We start from the raw sequence: 21,959 nt of genomic DNA, 5'->3' as shown, positions 1-21,959 counted from the left end.
GTGTAAGTGGTACTCCTATGGATCTGCTGCCTGTATCATTCTGGTTGGTAGAAGTCACAGGGTTTGAAATGTGCTACCGGTGGAGCCTTAGTGAATTAGTGCAGTGCATTATTAAGCAGACCGTACAAACTGTTGCCATAGCCTTTGGCAGTCACTTGGAACCACATATAATGGTTTTACAATCTGGTGGTATGAAACCTGAAGTGACTAGATAATCAGATACCTGATCCTGCTAACGTTGCTACAGGTGGGGCTGGTGGTGTTTGCTGAACCTAGTGCACGAGATGTTTGGGTTTTGATACACTCTTTCTGCTGCTCCTGCTTAGCTTCTATCAGGGCCTGTTGGAAGCACTCGAAATGGCTGGCACCTCTGCAGATGCTGTTTCTTCAAATGGAGCAGTTTTGGGCTTTTGCTCTTTTGAAAACTGCTTGCCACAGTGAAGGTCAGAATAGTGAGCTTGTTTTGGAGTGTAGTATGGAGTAGATGTGATCTGCCCATTACAGCTGACTATGGCCTGTGCACTGATGCTGGCCTGAGAAAACAGAAGAGGAGAGTTCGCAGAGCCAGGCAATTAGTTTATATTTTCATGACCAAACCAACACATGAGTTGGCATTCTTCCTCTAATCTTGACTTGTGCTTGCTACCTGGTGAACGTTAGAGAGACAAAGCCAAACTATTCACTGCAGAATTCCTAGCCTCCGATTTGCATTTACAGCCACAGTGTTAACACAGTTGGTCCATTTCAATATTCTGGTCAATGATCACCCCCCGCAGGATTTACCAGTGGGTAATTGCAATGCAATTGAATGTCAGGGAACAAAGGTTATATTCTCTCTTGTTGTAGACAGTAATTGCCTGGCATTTGTGTGGTATAATGTTTTTTGCCCCTTTTTAGCCCAAGTCTAGACGTAATCCAGGTCTTACTGAAGCAGCCCACATCCATATACAGCATCCGAGGTGGTATGACTGCTACTGAACATCGTGCAATCATGAGTGAACACCCCCACCTCTGACCTCATGATGGATAGGCAGTCTTGATCAAGCAGTTGAGAACTTGAAGGGACTAAAATCCAATAAATCCCCAGGGAAATGCACAACAATGCATTTAGAAATACATGGCATTACTTAGAATAAGTTAACGTGGTTTTACTACAAGGAATCCCGTTCGTCAAATTTGTTAAAGTTTGAGGATGTAATTAGTAGGGTTGGGGAAAAAAGGGAATCAGTTGCTACAGTGTACCAGTACTTGTGAAAGGTGTTCAATAGAGTGCCACATAAAGTGTTTAAAAAGCAAAATAAACAAACATATATGGACTTCGTAATAACATTAGCATGGACAGAGGATTGGTGAATGATCAGGAAACAGACAGTGGTCATAAACAGAGCATTTTCAAATTAACAGGCAGTGAATAGTGGAGTGCTATAAGTGCTTAACCCCATCAAGTTATTTACAATCTATATCAATGACTGACATGACTTTCTCTTCATCGATCTAAATTTGCTGAAGGAACAAAGCTAAGCAGAAAAGTAAGTTAGGAAGAGGACAAAAAGAGACGACAAAGACATTCAGACAGATTAAAGTGAGTGGACAAGATTTCTGCCCAGGGCAGAACTTATACACTTAATGGTAAGGTCCTACAGAATGTTGCTGAACAAAGAAACCTTAGAATGCAGGTTCATAGTTCCTTGAAAGTACAGTCGCAGGTTGACATGGTACTGAAGGCGCTTTTACTGGTAAATGCACTGAGAATAGGAATTGGGATGTCATGTTGTGGCTGTACAGGACTTTGATTAGGCCACTACTAGAATAATGCATGCAAATCTGATCTCCCTGCTGTGGAAGGATGTTGTGAAACTTGAAAGTGTTCAGAAAAGATCTACATGGATGCTGTCACGGTTGGAGGGTTTGAGCTACAGGGAGAGGCCAAATATATTGGGGCTATTTTCCCTGAACCGAGAGAGGCGGAGGGCTGACATTATAGAGGTTTATAAAATCATGAGGGGCATGGATAGGCTAAATAGACAAGGTCTTTTCCTTGGGGTGGGGCAGTACAAAACCAGAGGGCATAGGTTTGAGGTAACAGGGTAAAGAATTATAAGGGACCGAATCAGCAACGTTTTCGTGCAGGCGGCGGTGCGTGTATGGAATCGGCTGCCAGGGGAAGTGGAGGAGTCTGGTAGGATTGCAACATTTGAAAGGCATCTGGATGGGTATCTGAATCGGAAGGGTTTAGAGGGATATGGGCCAAATGCTGGCAAATGGGACTAGAGGTATATAGAGTATCTAGTCGGCATGGACGAGTTGGACCTAAGGGTGTGCTTCTGTGCTTCATATCTCTGATTCTCTATATGACAGAACAGGCTGAAGAAGTCAAATAGTCTACTGCTCCCACTTCTTCAAAGTGCAAAATAACTGCTCACAATGTTTGCTGACTATAAATTAAAATATTCTTGCTGAATTTGCACTGTTATGAGAACTTATGAATTTCATGCTTTTAATCTCCCACCAAACAATTCTGTTAACTTTACCTCAGTTTTTTAGTGATGTTATCTAACTAAAATTAACACATAGAGTTAACTAATATCTGCTTGTTACTCATCGACAGTATTCAATTAGCTATTACTGCACTACATGGCATATTATGTTTTAAGAAAAAATAGTAAATCAAATCCAACTCAGACAAGTGTAATGTTGAACCAAACCTCAAAGTTACAAACATGGGAGTAGAAGGTACAATTCAGTACAAGATTTGGCAATAGTCATGGATGTACAACAAAAATACAATGGCAAATCATACACCATATTTTTAATAAATTAAAAGCCAAGTGTATTTATAGCAATTAAAAAATACTTCCATATGGCCTCAATGGTCTTCACTTTGTTGGGAGTGTAAAATAAAGCCTCACCTGAATGGTTTGGCACCTACATCTCTCAGCCCATTACTTTATTAGTCTTGTACAACTTATACAAATAAAACATTAACTGAATTGAACTAATGCAACAAGTTTCAGTTACCTAGTTTAGGAAAGGACAGCTTTGCACAAGTTGCACAAATGGATCACGAACTTAAAAAAGCCAAAAGAATAGACATACATTTGTGTTATTCTGTATATAAAAAAACAGCTACTAATCTCATTGGCCCTGAATGAAAAATTTCTTACAGTTTTTGTTCTTTAACCTTCATTTTCTCTCCTGCCAAGTTGCCTCGGTCATATAACTTCCTTCTGGATAATGGCGAAGGTTCAGGTATTTTCTTTTCTGATGATGGTCTAGATCTAAAACCAAGAGTACTTTTGTTACAAAATATAACACCAAATGATTAAAATTTATCAAAAAAAGAACTTCAAAAGAAAAGACAAAATCAACAAAACTCTTAAGTTAACTCAGATGATTACTAATATACTGCACTGTTGCCTTCCTTCAAAAACTCCATCTGATCTTTAGCTAAAATTAATGCAGAGTTAACTAATATCTGCTTGTTACTAATTGACAGTATTCAATTAGCTATTACTGTACTACATGGCATACTATGTTTTAAGAAAAAAAATAAAGCTTTTTTTTTACCTGTAATCTGGTTCCAAGTCAAAAACTGCACGCCATGTTCCAGGATTACCGATCGTTTCTGTACACTTACTCTACAGATCAGTTTTTCAAACACTAATATTGCAAAGCTGCCCACTGGCCTTCACCACCAGCCTCTGCCTCTTTAAACCGCATCTTGAGCTGATATCTACAAGCAGACTATCTAAAGCCAATGGGTTCCCCACGATAAAGCCAGGTTTTGTTTATTATTTTTGAAAGTAATACATGCACTTAATGTTACATAACCTAAGCCAAAATGCAATTTGATCCCAGTAAAAGAGCAAGACCAAATAGAATAACAGGTGAAGTTACATTATTGCACACAGGATATATTGCTTAGAATAGGGTACTGTACGTTAGTATCAAAGTTGTTTTCGCTAAATGGAACCAATCTAATTTTGATGTTTTTCTTTGGCTAAAAATTATTTTGCACAAATTTGAGTTTTGTAAAATGCATAATGTAAGATTTTGGAAATGGGCAAGATTCAACCAAATAAAAATCTTAACACAGCCAAAGAGAATCTGAAATTAAAAGTCTAATGATCATGAAACCACTGTCAACTGCATTAAGGCTCACTAACCTTTAAAGGATGAATTATTTTGCCCTATCCTGGTCTGGTCAACTTGCGACTTTTGACCCACAGCAAATGTGTTGCCTTTTAAAAAGACCCTCTGAAATGGCCCAGCAAGTCACTGAGTTGTACCTTACTGCTTAAAAATTCTCAAGCAGCTTGACACCATTCATGACAAAGTAACCCATTTGACTGGCACCACATCCTCATTCGCCACCCCCTCCACCAATACCAGCAGTGTATAGCGCCTCCAAGATGCAGTGTAGACGTTCACCAAGATTCATTGGAAAGCACCTTCCAAACCCATGATCCATAATTATGTCCCCTTCCAAGCCACTCACCATCCCAGCATGGAAATACATTGCCAATGCTTCATTATCACTGGGTCAAAATCTCGACACTACATCTATTGGTCTACCTACAGCAGTTGAAGACGACAGCTCAATACTACCTTCAAGGTCAACTCGGGATCGATAAATGCTGGCCCAGTCAGTGAAGCTCACATCCCAAATGAATTTCAAAAGAATTTAATATTAAATTTTAAAACTAAAATGTTTGAATTTTCATCAATTAATGATGAAATTTTTAATTGTTCTCACAATCCAATTTCCTTAAACTATTTCAATATGCAATTTCAATTTGTTCAAGTTATTTAGGCAAAGCACTAATATACAAATACCAGTCCAGACAACTTTCATGTATCCATGAAAAGGTCAAAATTACAAATTAAGTATTGTTGAACAAGAATATGAATCTGACTATTACAGAAAAATAAAGCTTAGACCCCAGTTTAATGTGATTAGTTAATAATGGATTAACTTTTAAAGGTCTCTCATGGAACTAGATTGACGATAATACAGATCCTCTTTAAAAGAAGGGTTCAAAGAGCTATAGCTGTCAATGTATAAGTTAGAGAACACTGACTGGTCTTGACAGAATGAATCCTGCTCATGATACTAGGTGAATTTCATGAGTAAAGTTAGTTCAATTTCAAGGATTTAGGACTTTAAGATTTGAAATAAAGGTTCCCTTGAAGACAATTCCAAACAAGATCCTATTCATAGAGCAAAACTAAGTGAGGCAGGATAAGGGTAAGAATACATACCTTAAAATTAAATTGAGATAAAAGCAAGTCAGTCAATTAATTGGATATCATCGAAACAAATCAGTTGGATGAATTAGCAGGAAATAAGTTACAAAGGGAAAATAACTTAAATACAATAAAAAGGAGACAAATAACTCGAAAGAAAGAGTTGACAGGGAAGAGTAAACCAACAGTAGGAACTGCTCAGATGAGAAGACATAAGAGTACATACTCAGCATGGATGTACCATATTTAGTGAAAGTGGCATGGGGAAGACTGGCTTTCCTTGGAATGATTAGGGAAATCAAACAGAAGGAGATTGATGGAACATGTGACAAACTGACAGCTAATAATTGACAAGATAATTAAACAGAATACAGAAAACACAGAAGAAAAGCCAAGGCCAGAATGCATGCAAGAGCAGGTCAACAGTTGAATAAAGGATTGTCATTAATAGAATTAAGAATGAAAAACCTCATGCAGGATCAAGAAACAGAAGTATTGAAGTACATTTTGAGTTTTTTAAAAAACAAACAGGGAAAGGACAAGAACAAGTAGCACAAAGAATTGGAGTAGTTACATAATAATAGATCAGGAAAAATTGTATTAATTAATTTTGTGAACTCCAAAGTAAAAACACTTATGGCATTTATTTAGAGCATTAATGATGGGTACCCAAAATGGCAAATATTTTGGATCCGAGCATCAAACTTCCTAACCTTCATTAGCTTTATATGAAAGGGATAGTAATTGTTTGGACAATGTCTCTTATTCATTTTGCTATCCATTCCATTTATTCTGCAAGCCCCAATACAAATGTAATTTATAACCATATAATGATTTTGCCCCTACCTCCGCCAGGATGCACAGGTTCAAGTCCACCTGCTCCAGAGGAGTGTCATAACATCTCTGAACCAAAAAGTGTCTACAATGATTTTACACATCTACAACACTGTGTTTAAGGTTCAGCTACTAAATTGAAAGAATTAAGGTTCTTAAGCGAAAGGGCTTAATGAGTTAGGACAAACTTTATAATAATTTCTGAGTACAGGCTTTTACAATCTGTTTTCTGTAAACTTTTGTTGAAAATTAATACTTTTAAGTCTAGGATGCATGTTGAACATTTAGTTCATGCTCAATACGTTTATTTAATTTCAGAATTAACGATTAAAGGCAGAAAAATGCATCAAACCAATGCAACATCATGCAACAAGCAGAGGTAATTAGTGCATAGCATGCAGAACTTACATGCTACTGCCAAGTCTAAGAGGCAAGCCAGATGGTGATGGGATTATCTCTTTTTCTCTAGCTGCAGCAACATTAGCTGGAAAAGCTGTTCCAGTTTCTTTTTCAACTTCTTGCCCCTCTGCAACAGGCATTAATGGCACAGGCATAGCAACATCTCCTGCAACAATATCTGAGGCAGAATCACTACTGTCTGCATAAAGCAATTCCATTTGTGTAGCTGTCCTTCTTCGTGCCTGTACAATAATGTGCAGAAACATTTACAATTGTAATGCATTCTTAAAGGTTAATTTTCAGCAGAATACAATTGATTATTTAAAATTTCAGTTTAAATAGTTACAGTAAAAAAACAAAAAAACAAAGGATAGTGTCAACTGACTGTGCAGTGTGAATTTAGTTCAGCCATCCACTTACATTCCTGCTTCAACATCAAGGAGCAATTTATAGAAACTACCAGGAGCATGAAGTAACTTTCAACTTGAAAGCAATAATTACAATAATTTTACAATTGTACATAAACAAGACATTAAATGTCATTCAGGAATTCTCACTGCTTTCAAACATGAAGCATTTAGGTATCAGCAAAACTCCAAGTGAGAAAATCAGAAATTCAATTACCTTATCCTTTGGTTTGATGTCACCTGTTAATCTCATAAGGTCAGATGTCAGTGAACTGCAGAAATAAAAAAGTAAAAAAAAAAATCACTAAGAAACTGAACCTTCATATTCCTTCTGAAGAATATGATTCATAACTTATTTATTGCGATGCAGGATGAAGGGGCACCCTATTTTTAGGTTAACTAAGTATTCCGCTTCCTCCCTCTCTTGCCCTTTTCTTGTCCTTCAAATGTAATCACATCATTGAAATAAGGAGGGAGAAAAACAGGAATTATAGACCTGCTATCTTAACATCAGTAGCAGGAAAAATGCTGGAGTCTATTACAAGTCTCCTGACACCACATGATTTAAAGTACTAATGGGATTATACAAAATCAATACGGAACAGTAGTAGGCAGTTTACCTCTTCAAACATGCTCCTCCATCTAATTTGATCATGACTGATCTGATATTCCTCATGTCCATTTTGCCAAGATTTCCCATAACCCTCAATTCCCTACTGATCAATAATCCATCTCAGCCTTAAAATATTCACTGGGACTCTGCGGCCAGGAGTCCCAAAGACAAAGCCCTAACAGAAAAAAGTTCTTTCTGAATCCAGTCTTTTAAAAACTGGTACCCTTTTATTCAAAGACTATGTCCTCTAGACTGAGGCTCGAGGGGAATCATCATCTAAGAGTCCCGACCTATTCTGCCTTTGCTCATAAGTCAATACCTCCATATTGGAAAGCATCTTAGTGAACCTTCTCTCAATCGCCTCCAATGAAATAATATCTTTTCTTAAATAAAGGTGACCAAACTGCTCGCAGTACTCCAGACATGGTCACAGACTTCCCTACTCATACTCCAACCTCCTATTTGTCACCTTGATTATCTGCTGCACCTGAGTACTAACCTTGTATTTTGTGCACAAGTATCTCCCAAGTCACTTTGTGTTGCAGATTTCTGTAGTTTTTCTCTGTTTAAACAAGTTTTTTTTGTTCTCCCTCCCAAATTAACAATTTTACATTTTCAAAATTGTATACCATTTGTCAACTTTTTGCCCACTTACTTAACCTATCAATATCTCTGTGTATCCTTCTCGCAATTTGCCTTTCTATTTTGTAGTGTCTGTCAATTTGGCTACAGTATATATGTGCTTCCCTCCTCCAATTCATTAATTTCAATTGTAAATTTATAAAAATTATTGTAAATCTAATATTATTAGAGTATAATTTTCCAGGTGCGTGATACAACAGGTGGGCAAGACCATGGCAGATGCAATGCAAAAAAAATCCATAAATGTGAAGTTGTCCAATTCGGACAAAAAAAATTATTGAAATGAAGTAGATTGGAAAATGTTAATGTACAATGGGACCTGGGTTTCCAGTACACAGTCATTGAAAGCATGCATGGAGGTGCAGCAAGAATTAAGGAAAGAATCAGGAATGCCCAAGCTATGTTAACCTTTATTCCTACAGGGTTTAAGTGCTACTGCAGCTCTACAGGGCCTTGTGAAACCAAGTGATGTAATTAGGTAATGTGTGCAGTTTTGGTCTCCTTAGCCAAAAAGAGGTTTACTTGGTACAGAGGGTACACAGCAAAAAGTTTCATCAGACATCTATGGGACAACAGATCTGTTACACGAGGAGAGACCTAGTCAATTACAACTGTATTTCCTGCTATTTAGTAAAAAGGAAGGGTGAGGGTGTTTCTAGGAGTAGCAGTCACAGTCTCACGATACCTGGCAGGCCAGTTTGGACTGAGAGACGAGAAATCCGGTTCAATGAACCAAACGGCCTACACCTATCCCGATTGCAAATTCTCACTGTGCATTTATACATAAGCCAAAATGCCGTGCCTACTGACAAAATGGGTACACAGTGGACGCCATTTCCCTAGCAGTACCCTCATCCCCGGAACATCTAGATAATAAGGATACCTACATCACAGTCCTATTTAGGGACTATAGCTCCATCTTCAACACTATAATCCCAACCAATCTAATCTCAAAACTCAAACCGAGGTCTCAGTTCCACCCTCGGCAACTGGATCCTCAGCTTTCCTGATCCACGAACCGTAAATCAGTGAAGATAGACAACAACATCTCAACCCCCTCCTGTACTCCCTGTACACTTATGACTGTAGCCAAATTTCATACAAATGTCATCTACAGATGTGCTGACATCACTGTCATAGGCCAGATAACAAACAATAAGTCAGAATCCACAAAAGGACAGAGTGCTTGTTTTAAAGTTTTGGCGAAGACCTGTAGCTTGAGATGTAGGTGAGGCTGTTGCCCAAACGTTTTGTCATATAAAGGTGATATCATCAGAGCAGCCTCTGATGAAGCGGTGTTATTCTACTCGGTTTGGAATTTACACTGTCTGGTCTGTTATGGTGAGTAGTGTCATTTCCAGTTTAAATCTGTATTTGTATATGGGGTCCAATTCTATGTTCACTGACTGCATTACAGGTGGAGAACCATGCATCTAGGAATTCCAGTGTACGTCTATGTTTGATTGGGCTATTATGGTTACCTGTCCCAATTAAACTGATGGCCTTCCTTGTCTGAATGTACCAATATTAAAAAGGAGAATTCATCATGCCAATTTGCTGCTAGTTGATGCTCATGTATTCTGATAGCTAGTTTCCTTCCTGTCTGTATGATGTAATGTTTGTGGCAATTGTTGCATGGTATTTTGTAAACCACGTTGGTTCTGCACGTCATAGGAATAGGGTCTTTACAACAAACATTTACAGGGATTAGAGTGGCTGTGGGCTTGTGGGCAACCATGATTCTGAGTGGTTGTGGGAGTCTTGTTGTCAGTTCCAATATGTTCTTAATGTATGGCAGTGTGTTAGGGTGTACTGTGTCCTCCTGTTGTTGTCTTTAGTAGGCATCTGCGGATGAAGTTGCAGGGATATCTGTTTATAGTGAGGATTTTGTATAGACGCTCTTCCTCTTTCCCTCTTAGTTCCAGGGTGCTGCACTGAGTCCCGGCCTGTTTAGTGTCCTAATGCAGCTTTGTTTGCGGGTGTTGGGGTGGTTGCTTTGGAAGTTGAGTATTTGATCCGTATGGATTGCTATTCTGTACACTGAGATTTGGAACTCTCCATTGGTCATACGGTCAACTTTAACATACAGAAACAAAAGTTAATTGTTGTTTTCTTCATCCCTTGTGAATTTAACAGCATATTCACAGGGATTAATGAGGTTATGGGTCTCTTCTAATTTATTGTGTTTAATAATGACAAATGTGTTGTCTACATACCGGATCCAAGTTTAGGTTGATTGCAGGGGAGGGTGGTGTGTTCTAGTCTTTGCATGACTGCTTCTACAATGAGTCCTGGGATGGATGACCCCAGTGTACTGTTGATCTGATTGTCTACTTGACCGTTAAAGATAAATTTATTCCATAATAGCTGCTCTATGACAAACACTTACAAAGATCCCATTCCCATATGCAGAACCAACGCGGTTTACAAAAGACCACGCAACGACTGCAACAAACATTACATCGGACAGACAAGAAGGAAACAAGCCATGACATTACATCAACTAGCAGCAAAAACGGCACAACAAACTCTCCTTAATATTGGTATACTAAGACAATAAAGGCCAGTTTAACTGGGACAAGGTAAATACAGTAGCCCAAGCCAAAAAGACTCTCTCAGGAATTCTTACAGGCACCTAGGTTCTTCACCTGTAATGCAATCAAATGAACAGAGATTTGGACACCATATACAAAACCATACAGATTAAAATTGGAAATGACATTACTCACCATAGCAGAAAAGACAGTATAAATGGATGTGAGATAATAAAATGTGAGGGTGGATGAACACAGCAGGCCAAGCAGCATCTCAGGAGCACAAAAGCTGACGTTTCGGGCCTAGACCCTTCATCAGAGAGGGGGATGGGGAGAGGGAACTGGAATAAATAGGGAGAGAGGGGGAGGCGGACCGAAGATGGAGAGTAAAGAAGATAGGTGGAGAGAGTGTAGGTGGGGAGGTAGGGAGGGGATAGGTCAGTCCAGGGAAGACGGACAGGTCAAGGAGGTGGGATGAGGTTAGTAGGTAGCTGGGGGTGCGGCTTGGGGTGGGAGGAAGGGATGGGTGAGAGGAAGAACCGGTTAGGGAGGCAGAGACAGATTGGACTGGTTTTGGGATGCAGTGGGTGGGGAGCCCAGTTCGTCCCCTCCCCCCACTGCACCACACAACCAGCCCAGCTCTTCCCCCCCACCCACTGCATCCCAAAACCAGTCCAACCTGTCTCTGCCTCCCTAACCGGTTCTTCCTCTCACCCATCCCTTCCTCCCACCCCAAGCCGCACCCCCAGCTACCTACTAACCTCATCCCACCTCCTTGACCTGTCCGTCTTCCCTGGACTGACCTATCCCCTCCCTACCTATACTCTCTCCACCTATCTTCTTTACTCTCCATCTTCGGTCCGCCTCCCCCTCTCTCCCTATTTATTCCAGTTCCCTCTCCCCATCCCCTTCTCTGATGAAGGGTGTAGGCCCGAAACGTCAGCTTTTGTGCTCCTGAGATGCTGCTTGGCCTGCTGTGTTCATCCAGCCTCACATTTTATTATCTTGGAATTCTCCAGCATCTGCAGTTCCCATTATCTCTGATAAATGGATGTGAGTTTGCTCGCTGAGCTGAAAGGTTAGTTTTCAGACATTTCATCACCATTCTAGGTAACATCAGCACACAGACAACAAGCAAAACGTCATCTACAAAATACCTTGCGAGAACTGTGACAAACACTACATTGGACAAACTGGCAGAAAGCTAGCCACCAGGATACATGAACATCAACTAGCACAAAATGACATGACCCACTATCACTCGTATCCTTACACACAGATGAGGAAGGACACCACTTTGATTGGGACAACACATCCATCCTAGGACAAGCCAAACAGAGACACGCACGAGAATTCCTGGAAGCATGGCATTCCAACCGGAACGCCATCAACAAACACTGACTCCAAATCAATCTACCATCCCATGAGAAAAAGAACAGGAAATGACATCACCAACCCAAGGAAACCTAAAGAGATAAATAGGAAGTGGGACATAACACCAGCGCTTTGTTGGAGGCTCACTGATGATGTTACCTAGAATGGTGATGAAACGTCTGAAAACTAACCTTTCAGCTCAGCGAGCAAACTCACATCCAGAACCTCAACCTGAGCTACAAATCTTCTCAAAACTCGCTAGACAGTGTAAATTCCAAGCAGAGTAAAATAACGCCACTTGATCAGAGGCTCCACTGGTGATATCATCTAGCATGGTGACAAAACACCTGACCAAGAACAAGCCAGCTCAGGTGAGCAAGTCAACAACCACAGAGTGCTTGGTGACATGGTGCAATGATGACAACCTCACTCTCAATGTCAGCAAAACAAAAGAACTGATCATTGACTTCAGGAAGAAAAAGGAGGACAACACACCCCTGTGAAGCTGAGGTGGAGAGGGTCGAAAGCATCAAGTTCCAAAGGAGTGATGATAACCAACAATCTTTCCTATATTTTCCATATGGATGCGATGGTCAAGGCAGCACAACAAAGCACCTTCCTCCTCAGGGGGCATGTCCGTAAGGACTCTCACCAAGTTTTACAAATATGCTACAGGAAGTACTCACTCCAGATGCATAACACCTTCATACGACACCTGCTTTGCCCAGGACCATAAGAGACAACAGAAAGTTGCATACACAGCCCAGACCATCACAAAAAGCCAACCTCCCATGCTTGTCGCCACAGGTCAACTGCCAATATCAACGACCCCTCCCACCCTGGTTATACTTTCTTTTAACCTCTTGTGTCAGGCAGAAGATACACGAGCTTAAACATGCATACCAACACATTCAAGAATAGCTTCTTCCCTGTTGTTATTAAACTGCTGAGGGGACATATCAAATTTCAAATCTAATGTTGATCATGTTTCTGTGCGCCACCTATGCAGCCATAACTTTGTATGGCTTGCTCTGTCTAAACAGCCAATGATCTGTATGCCCTTATATGTTGGAATCTGCCTGTACTGTTTACAAAACAAAGTTTTCACTGTACTTAGGTACATGTGACAATAATAAATCACATCACAAAAATACAATTCATCAATGATTCTGCAGACACTTTAGTTAAGTAATTCTCAAACCAACTGAAAAGCTGTTTCCATCTAGTTCCTCCAATTAGAGGACAAAGGCACAATTTCCAAAAAAAATTCTACAATTGCTCAAATACAAGTGTTTTCCAACCGCTAAGAAAAACTGAGAAATAGGGAAATAAATTAGTCACAACATCATTTAAGACAATATCTTAGATGCAGTCTGCTTTAAAAAGATGTGATACCCTGTACACTTCATGGTCTTGATCATATATGGAAGGAGATCCAAATTTTAGCATTGCTGTTTCTAAAAGCTATTTCTAGAACGTCACAATGGCTGGTTTTGAAGTAATAATGCATTGTTACAAAAAGCCTATTGCCTTTTAGATTGTACTTCAGCTTCCAAATGAAAGTGAACAGTTGTCCAAAAACTAAACATGAATCAATGCTCCTTGATTCAAGTACTAATCATATGATTGTATTTAGTATTAGTCTGTTATTTTAAAAAGTGGATTTAGAGAAACGGGCTGACAAAGATGGATGAACAAAGTTTACAATTTAAACTAGACTACACCACAGCAAGTGTGCAGTCTCAAATAAAATGGGAGCTTTATAGGTGGATGCAGAAATAACCATAGTTAATTAACCAGAATGGCTTCAGATTTCAGAAATTTTTGCTCAAGGAGCTAGTTTGTGCAAACAAGATTCAAATCTTAGGTAAACAGTAATATTTAACCTTCTTTGTGCCACTTTGCAGACTTACTGAAACAGCTGAAATAGCCCTCACAAAACCTAATAAGTAGATGATCTATTGTGAATCACTGAACACAAATTAAGTTTATAACTGTAGTTTTGTTGGCATTTTCCATGGATCACCAAGTTAAGTTTAAACTCAACATTCAAAGCCTGTAGTCTAAACTCGGCATGGCAAGGAACCATAACAAGAGGAATTAGTCAAGTGGGCCATTTCAAAATATAAATGTTTTAAGGATCTATCAGCCAGTCAGCTTTAAATTGAGAGTGTCTAAAAAGTGGGTATATTACTATATAACTGCTACCTTTTCTATTCAGATCTTGCAAAAGCTTTTCATTCAAAGGTAAATCAGGAAAGGAAAGCAGTGCATTTACGGTGGTTTTTATGATTTTGGAATATGAATAAGTCATGCTGTTGGTAAACTGAATTAGGTGAACAGTAACTGAAAATGGGTCAGTACATAAACTTCAAGATCATTCCAATTTCCCAATTCTCCTTGGAGATCTTCCAACCTGGTTGCAGAAATAGTGCAAGTGATTTAGAGAATTGAAAATGCAACCCTCTTATTCAAAAAGTCAGTCGTTAGTTTAATTGCAGTGATGGGAAGACTTGAAAAACTGATTCAGGAAAAACTGGAGTCATATGGGAAAATTTACATTAAGAAAAACTTCGGTTTTTTCTAAGCAAATCATGCTCAACCTAATTTTGTGCATTTCACTATCCACTATGGATATACTGAGCTCACGAAAGGCACAGTGAAAGTCATCTGAATTCATGGTCAGACACAACTTGAAAACACTAAAACAAAAAGGTTTTCGCAAAGTGCAAGCATTAGGTCTGGAATCCCTGTCTGTGTAATTAAAGATCAGCAGATAGAGCAAAGACAACGGGATGCCTATCTAGACGAATAAGCAAATTTAAAGACAATATACAATTGACACACTGAAGGTTGAGTTAGACCATTGAACAATGTTGAACTACTGCTAAAAACAGTGTTACTGGAAAAGCTCAGAAGCTCTGGCAGCGTGTGTGAAACAAAAAACAGTTAACGGTTCAGGTCCAGAGACCCGTCCTCAGAGCTTATGATAATTTATAACTTAAAAGAACCAATACAACTGAATTTCCTCAAATGAATCCATGTCAACAACTGCCCTGCTGGTAATTACACTTTTGCTAACATTTAGCAATGATAGGATTGGGTTATTCGAAGGAGTAAATCATCATCTGCTTCGCATCTTGACAAAAGTACCAGAGCTTCCAAGATATCCTGCAATTATTTACCAAGTAAAAGGCAAATTTAGTTTTAAAAATAATATCATTTGAAGAAACTTGTATTAAGTAAATTAACTTTGCTAACAGCAGGTTGTAAAACTGTGACAAATTCTTGAACTTATTTCATTCAACAAATTACTTAGCAAAACAGCATGGCAATAATCAGACAACTTTTTAAAGAAATGATAAAGCTTAGAAGACATACAGAAATGAAAAAGCAATACTCTTGAGCACTGCTGGAACATCATCTTACCTGCCTTCTGTTGCAGGACTAGACACATTTTCTTCTTCACTGCTTTCATCTCCATTCTCTAAAATTTATTAGAAAACGTAAATGTTATCCTTTAACCTGTATTCAAGGTTTCCAGAGATATCAGAAGCTTAGAAATTTTGTAGACGAAAATTAGATGTATATTTGTGCTAGTTGCTTTTGCTGTGCCTAACAGTTGTGAGGAAATTTAAAAGATACCTGAAATGTTACTCAGCAGTAAAGGTCAGAGGTGGTCAAGTCACGAGAGCAACAGTTAACTAGTTTACAATAGCCATCTGAATGGCAAGAAAAAACAGTAGAGATTATTCTGTTACTACTTCTGTATTTTAAATTACATGGAAATCTTAGTAACAATTTGAAAATGTTAACTACAAAAATTTGAATGCAGACATGGCCAATTTACCTTATGTTGATTCAATAGCAAACAATTCTGAGCATTTTTGATAAAAATGTTATTACTGGCTGATGTCAAGATGACACTGATTAATTTCACACTAAAACCTAGAAATGAGAGAATAATAGTTCTTGTTCTGGATTGGTGACCTGAAAATTCATAAATCCTTAAGTCATAATTTTCACTGTCTGGACAAAATTAAGATATGTTTTCAAAACTGAACTGCCACGAAAAATTAATGTTTAGAGTCAATAATACAATTCCAGTTACATTTAAAAACAGGTATTCTACATTGATGCTAAGATTTTATGAAACTAATTATGTATTTCCCCAAAATAAATTAACAAGCGACAGCAAAAGACTGAGGTAAATAACAATGGTAAGTAGTTATACCAGAAATTTTCAGCTGTGTTCTCCATAGTATTGACACTTGCATTTGTTTTTGCTTTGTAGATTTCAGTTTTCATCCCCTACCCCAGAGGTAAAAAGAATAAACTTAAATACATCTAAGGTTGTTATGAATTTTGCAGTCACAATTTGTTAAAATTATCTTCTTTAGGCAAGATCCACTGCTGGGCTATAGTTTAGTTAAATTCCAGATACATTTGATTAGGATGGTACTCAAATGATTAGCTGTTTTAATTGAAAACCTAACTACAATTTTAATAAATTAGCTTAGAACACAAACAGCTTTCGTTCATAAACAAAAGGATTTCTTTGGCACCGGCAAAGTAGTCAAACCAGTTGTTTGTGGCTAACTTCAATGTCAATAGCCATCATTCAAACAGTGTGGACTTGTTGGGCCAAAGGGCCTGTTTCCACACTGTAGGGAATCTAATCTAAACAAGGGAGAGACAGACAAGCAAGTTTAATTCTTCTGGGGTCAGTCATGGGAGAACATAAACGCTGTGTAAACTGAGGGAAATTATGGCTTATCCTGGTGCATGGCTTTTTTTAAAAAAGAAGGTTACCACACACTTTGCGCGTGAAAAATGAGAAGAATGAAGATGATACTGAAGGCAAGTGATTTAGTGCTACTTTGGGTCATTTTTCACATACAAAGGAATTTTACCAGGTCTTTTCTAGAGTGGAAGAATGGCAAACAGGGGAAAATTTCAAAGCAAATTTAGAGGAGGATATAAAAATATCATGATCCACCTACTTGCTCTAGTAAAGAAAATCGTTCAACTGGGTACTTAGTAGGTCAAGCCATTGACCATTCTTCTCAGGTGATTTTCAAGTCAAGTTTAAACGTGCCCTGAAAATTGAAATTGAATGATTCTTGCCCTGGGAGATGCACCTAGTACACTGTGTTGGAGAGAAGAAAAGCAAAACAATTTCTCTTACCTACACTCAAGGATGCCAATTTTCAACATTAGTTGAATGGAAATTACACATGAAGATATATAGCAACAGTTGGATGGGGTTGTGAAAGATAGTAGAAATCTACAGTTTAATATAGAGGAATTTATACAACTGGATAAATGTCACGTGCAACTTTTCAGTTTTGAATTCTCAGACTCTGATTTACGTCATCTAGATGGTTCAGCAACAAAATGTTTAAGAATCGCCTTCTAGTACTTCAAGCCTCTTGACCTTTTCCAAAAGGACCACATATCGTAAGAACTGAAGCAGTATGCAAAAGTCACTGGAAGTACCAGAGACAGTTAAATATGACCGAACAACAGCACAATGCAGGCTTTTTGTGATGTTGACTCACAACATGTTTGGCTCAATCAAAATAACTGTGCTGGAAACCAGTTTTAATGGAGCATCAGCAAAAAGATAACGTAGTAGTGCTGAAAGATGTTAGAGGCAGAACTTATTTAGAAGATCTCAAAAGAAATATGAGAGAGTGATAAGAAAACAAAACAAGCTGATTTCATTTCTCTGCTACAGGACAAGTTATCTGTCCTCAATCATGGGTGAAAAATATCAATGTCACGAAATGCAAACAGATTGATCAAGGAGGCTAATAGGATATGTAAGGCACTGAAAGCAGGAAGGGTCAGTGTCAAGAGGAAGAACTGGGGGCTTGTGACAAATTCTAAAATTAGGCACTGACAGAATCTGAATTAGTGGTGCATAGCTACACAAAACTAAAACTGCAGTTTTTGGTATAAAACTACAAATCTGCACAGAAACAATCCTCAACACCATAATTTTTTTGAGAAATTCATATTCTAGTTAGCACATTTAGGCTTATTTTGAACAATGATTTTTATTTATCGTGTGAAGAGATAGGACACATTTGTCGCAAATGAAAAGAACTTGGTGGTCTTTATCAAAACATATATTTTGTGCAACGTTTCTGACAGGCAAAGTGAAGTAGTAACATTCCAATTTCTTTAAAATTCTACAGGTGGCTGCCAGAAAGGAGACCTCTGCAAGTATACGAAAACTGAATAACTTACAGGAAATAGATATCCCACTTTAGAGATAAGCATTTAGTATTCCTTTCTTTTTAATTTTAGCCTTCAGTCATAACAATTGTTACTTTACCTTAAGACAATTACTAACATTAGGCATTTTTGTAAATTTGAAGATCGATGGGTCATCTCAAATTGTAAATTCTTAGGCCAGAAGATTAAGATCATTGTTAAGAGTAGACAGGTAATTTCCTGTATATCCTTCCAAAATTCACACAGAAAATGCTTGGATTGGCCACAGAAAAAAAAAATATAGTTTTATGGTTACCTTAAATGAACTAAAAAGATGATCAGCATAATTTAGACAAATGCAGATATTGATTTTCAAATAAAAGGTCAGTTTAGCCCGATAACATCTTCTACACTTAAAAAAACTTAGCAGTCTTGAACTGACAACAAAACTGCTCCTCAGTTTACACCATACATACCTCTAGACCACCTGACCTGTAATTTACTCTCTCTTTTTATCAAAAATAATAACTATCAATCAGAATTTGGGGACTTACTCAAATTGCTAGTGTTCAAATTACTTTCACAACCTAATATAGGATTTGTAGTCTTCCATGACGGTGCATGGAGACAATAATTATATGTTATGAATTTCACAAATTATTCTGAGGAAACCATTAGAGAATTTCTTATAGACATTATTCATATTTTAAATAAATCTCGAGCTAAATTGTTAGTTTGTATTTATACGTTAATTTTGTCTATACTACTATAAATAGACAAGTATTCTCAGATTTGTCCACGTGTCAATTATACATTCACAATACCCATAAACTATACCATTACAGTAATTAGTTAAAGGAGTAACAAACAAAGAATCCAGGCCTGCAGTGATTTCATATACAGTAGATAGAAATTTTCAACACTTAAAGGTGTAAATGGAGCCAACACTTTGCCACAATGATCAGTAGTTAACATCTGGAGCACATGTATATGATGTTTCAATGGTTCACATGATGTAAACAGTGGTGGTAAGTCAGGAAAGACGATGATCAGCATTCAGTTCCCATAAATGCTGCATGCAGACTTTAAACATTTACAGTTGTTAAAGATGCAGCAAGGTTAGCATACAAGCTTGTTTAGTAAACCATGCAGTTACACATAACAGTAGGCACAATTAACTTACCAGTAGGTATGCTATCTAGTTCTGTGCAAATAATAGCAATGGGGAAACAAAAGAAAAGCAACAAACGAATCAAACGGAATCCACTGAATTTAAAAAAGTCTGTCCTAGAGAATCATTAGCAAGAACGAACCAGTGCTGAAATTTTTTAAAAATCTAAAGCTAATTCATAGCACTTCCTGTTGAATTACACTATTGTTGAAAACATAATTAGTATTCAAAAAATTAATTATTTTGAATGGTCAGAGCCCTTAAATGATGCACAGTCCAACAGGTAATAAGAATTTTACTTCTATAAAAAGAACACTTTCAAGTTCAAGCAATTTGGATGTTTCACCCAAATGCAGCACCTCAGGGTATTCATAATTAGGCAGTACTAATTGCATAAAAATCCACCCACCAACTTCCATTTTAAATTTCCAAGTGCAAAGCCACAACTTACAAGGCACACACTACAAAAACTGATTCACCAGGTTGAAACAGTAATGTTTAAAGAAACATGCACCAAGATAATTGAAAAATAAAATGTTACAGCTGCTGGAAATTGGAAATGTAAACAGTAATTGCTACAACTGGTCAACAGACCAGACATTATCTGTGGACAGAAAAAGAGTTAACATTTTAAGTCAGTGATCATTTGCCAGAACTTCAAGGCATTGAGTATTTTCTGCTTATATATCAAGATAATTGAGTAATTCTTAATAAAATTAAGAAATTAGAATTTACTCTCATCATTGGCTATCTTTTTATTAAATGATAAAATGTTTTAACCAGCCAATAAATTATGCTGTAATCAATTGCTCATCAAACGATAGGAACTGCAAAAAGGTGAATGTATGGCATACTGCAAAAGAACCTGCTGCTTTATGCAATTCTTCACTGTGATATCTCTGTTAATAGTCAGCCGGAAATTGTGATGCAAATACGTAAGGAGAACTGGTATCTGTAAGAATAATAGGGTTGTAATTGTAGGGGATTTTAACTTTCCAAACACCGACTGGGACTGCCATAGTGTTAAGGGCTTAGATGGAGCAGAATTTGTTAAGCGTGTACAAGAAAATTTTCTTACGCAATGTGAGGAGTACCTAGCAGAGGAGCAGCAAAACCTGACCTTCTCTTGGGAAATAAGGCTGAGCAAGTGACTGCAGAGTTAGTAGGGGAACACTTTAGGGCAAGTGATCATAATACTACTAGTTTTAAAATAGTTATGAAGGAGGATAGATCAGATCTAAAAGTTAAAATTCAAATGCCAATTTTGATGGTAGTGAGCAGGAACTTCAAAAGTGGATTGGGGGAGACTGTTCACAGGTAAAGGCACAGTTGGAAAGTGGGGAGCCTTCAAAAAAATGAGATAATTGGAGTTCAGAAACAGTATATTCCTGTTCATGCAAAGGCAAGACTGGTAGATGTAAGGAATGCTGGATGACTAGAAAAATTGAGGCTCTGGTTAAGAAAAAGGAGGTACATGTCCAGCGTAGACAGCTGGATTGAGTGAATCCCTCGAGAAATATTAAAGGGCAATAGGAGTGCACTTAAGAGGGAAATCAGGAGGACAAAACGGGGACATAAGATAGTTTTGGCAAATAGAGTTAGGGACAATCCGAAGAGGTTCTACAAGTACTTTAAGGGCAACAAAAAAGTAACTACAGACAGAATAGGGCCCTGTAAAGATCAATGGAACCACAGGAGATGGGTCAGCCACTAAACAGGTATTTTGCGTCAGTATGTACTGTGGAGAAGGACATGGAAGTCAAAGAATATGGTGAAATAAATAATGATATTTGATAAATGTCTATATTGCAGAACAAGTGGTGCTGGAGATCTTAAGATGCAGGAAAAGTAGATAAATCCCCAGAACCTGATCAAGTATATCCCAGAACTTTGTAAGAAGCTGGGGAAGAGATTGCTGGGCGCTTTGCTGAGATATTTGTATCAACGGCCATAGGTGAGGTGCTGGAAGACTGGAGGGTGGCTAATATGGTGGCATTATTAAAGAAAGGTGGCAAGGAAAAGCCAGGGAACCACAGACCAGTGAGCCAGACATCAGTGGTGGGCAAGTTGTTGGAGGGAATTCCTAGGGACAGGGTTCAGATGTATTTGGAAAGCCAAGGACTAATTAGGGATAGTCAAACATGACTTTCGCATAGGAAATCATGTCTCACTAATTTGATTGCATTTTTTGAAAGAGGTGACAAAGATGATTGAAGATGACAGAGTGGTACAAGTTGTCTATATGGATTTCAGCAAGGTACTGGACAAGGTCCCACAAGGTTGACTGGTTTGCAAGTTTGGATCACGTGAAATCCAGGGGAAGCTAGCCAACTGAATACAGAGCTCGTTCAAAGGGAGGAGACAGAGGGTGGTGGTGATGGAGCAGGGTTGCTTTGCAGACTAAAGGCCTGTGACCAGTGGTGCGCCACAACAATTGGTGTTGAGTCCACTGCTTTTCCTCATTTTATGTAATGATGTGGATGTGAAAATAGGAGGTACGGTTAGTAAGTTTGCAG

At 38.2% G+C, this 21,959-nt stretch overlaps 1 protein-coding gene across 5 annotated transcripts in view; it reads right to left on the bottom strand.

Moving 5' to 3' along the window:
* The window catches only part of kif21a (kinesin family member 21A), a 157,230-nt gene that overhangs the window by 19,626 nt on the left and 115,645 nt on the right, over positions 1-21,959 (bottom strand). For 4 of the 5 annotated variants that reach the window (XM_048553734.2, XM_048553737.2, XM_048553735.2 and 1 more), the window contains 5 exons: positions 19,456-19,476; positions 15,480-15,537; positions 7,105-7,159; positions 6,490-6,722; positions 3,165-3,278 (listed from right to left, as the gene is read on the bottom strand). In XM_048553734.2, the coding sequence (XP_048409691.1) occupies positions 3,165-3,278; positions 6,490-6,722; positions 7,105-7,159; positions 15,480-15,537; positions 19,456-19,476 (481 nt within the window). The remainder of the gene's footprint in view (positions 1-3,164; positions 3,279-6,489; positions 6,723-7,104; positions 7,160-15,479; positions 15,538-19,455; positions 19,477-21,959) is intronic. The other variant, XM_048553736.2, reaches the window with a different exon arrangement.

This window comes from Stegostoma tigrinum, chromosome 25 (genome assembly GCF_030684315.1).
Source record: "Stegostoma tigrinum isolate sSteTig4 chromosome 25, sSteTig4.hap1, whole genome shotgun sequence".
NCBI classification, from domain to species: domain Eukaryota; kingdom Metazoa; phylum Chordata; class Chondrichthyes; order Orectolobiformes; family Stegostomatidae; genus Stegostoma; species Stegostoma tigrinum.
This window is presented reverse-complemented; position numbering and strand designations above follow the sequence as displayed.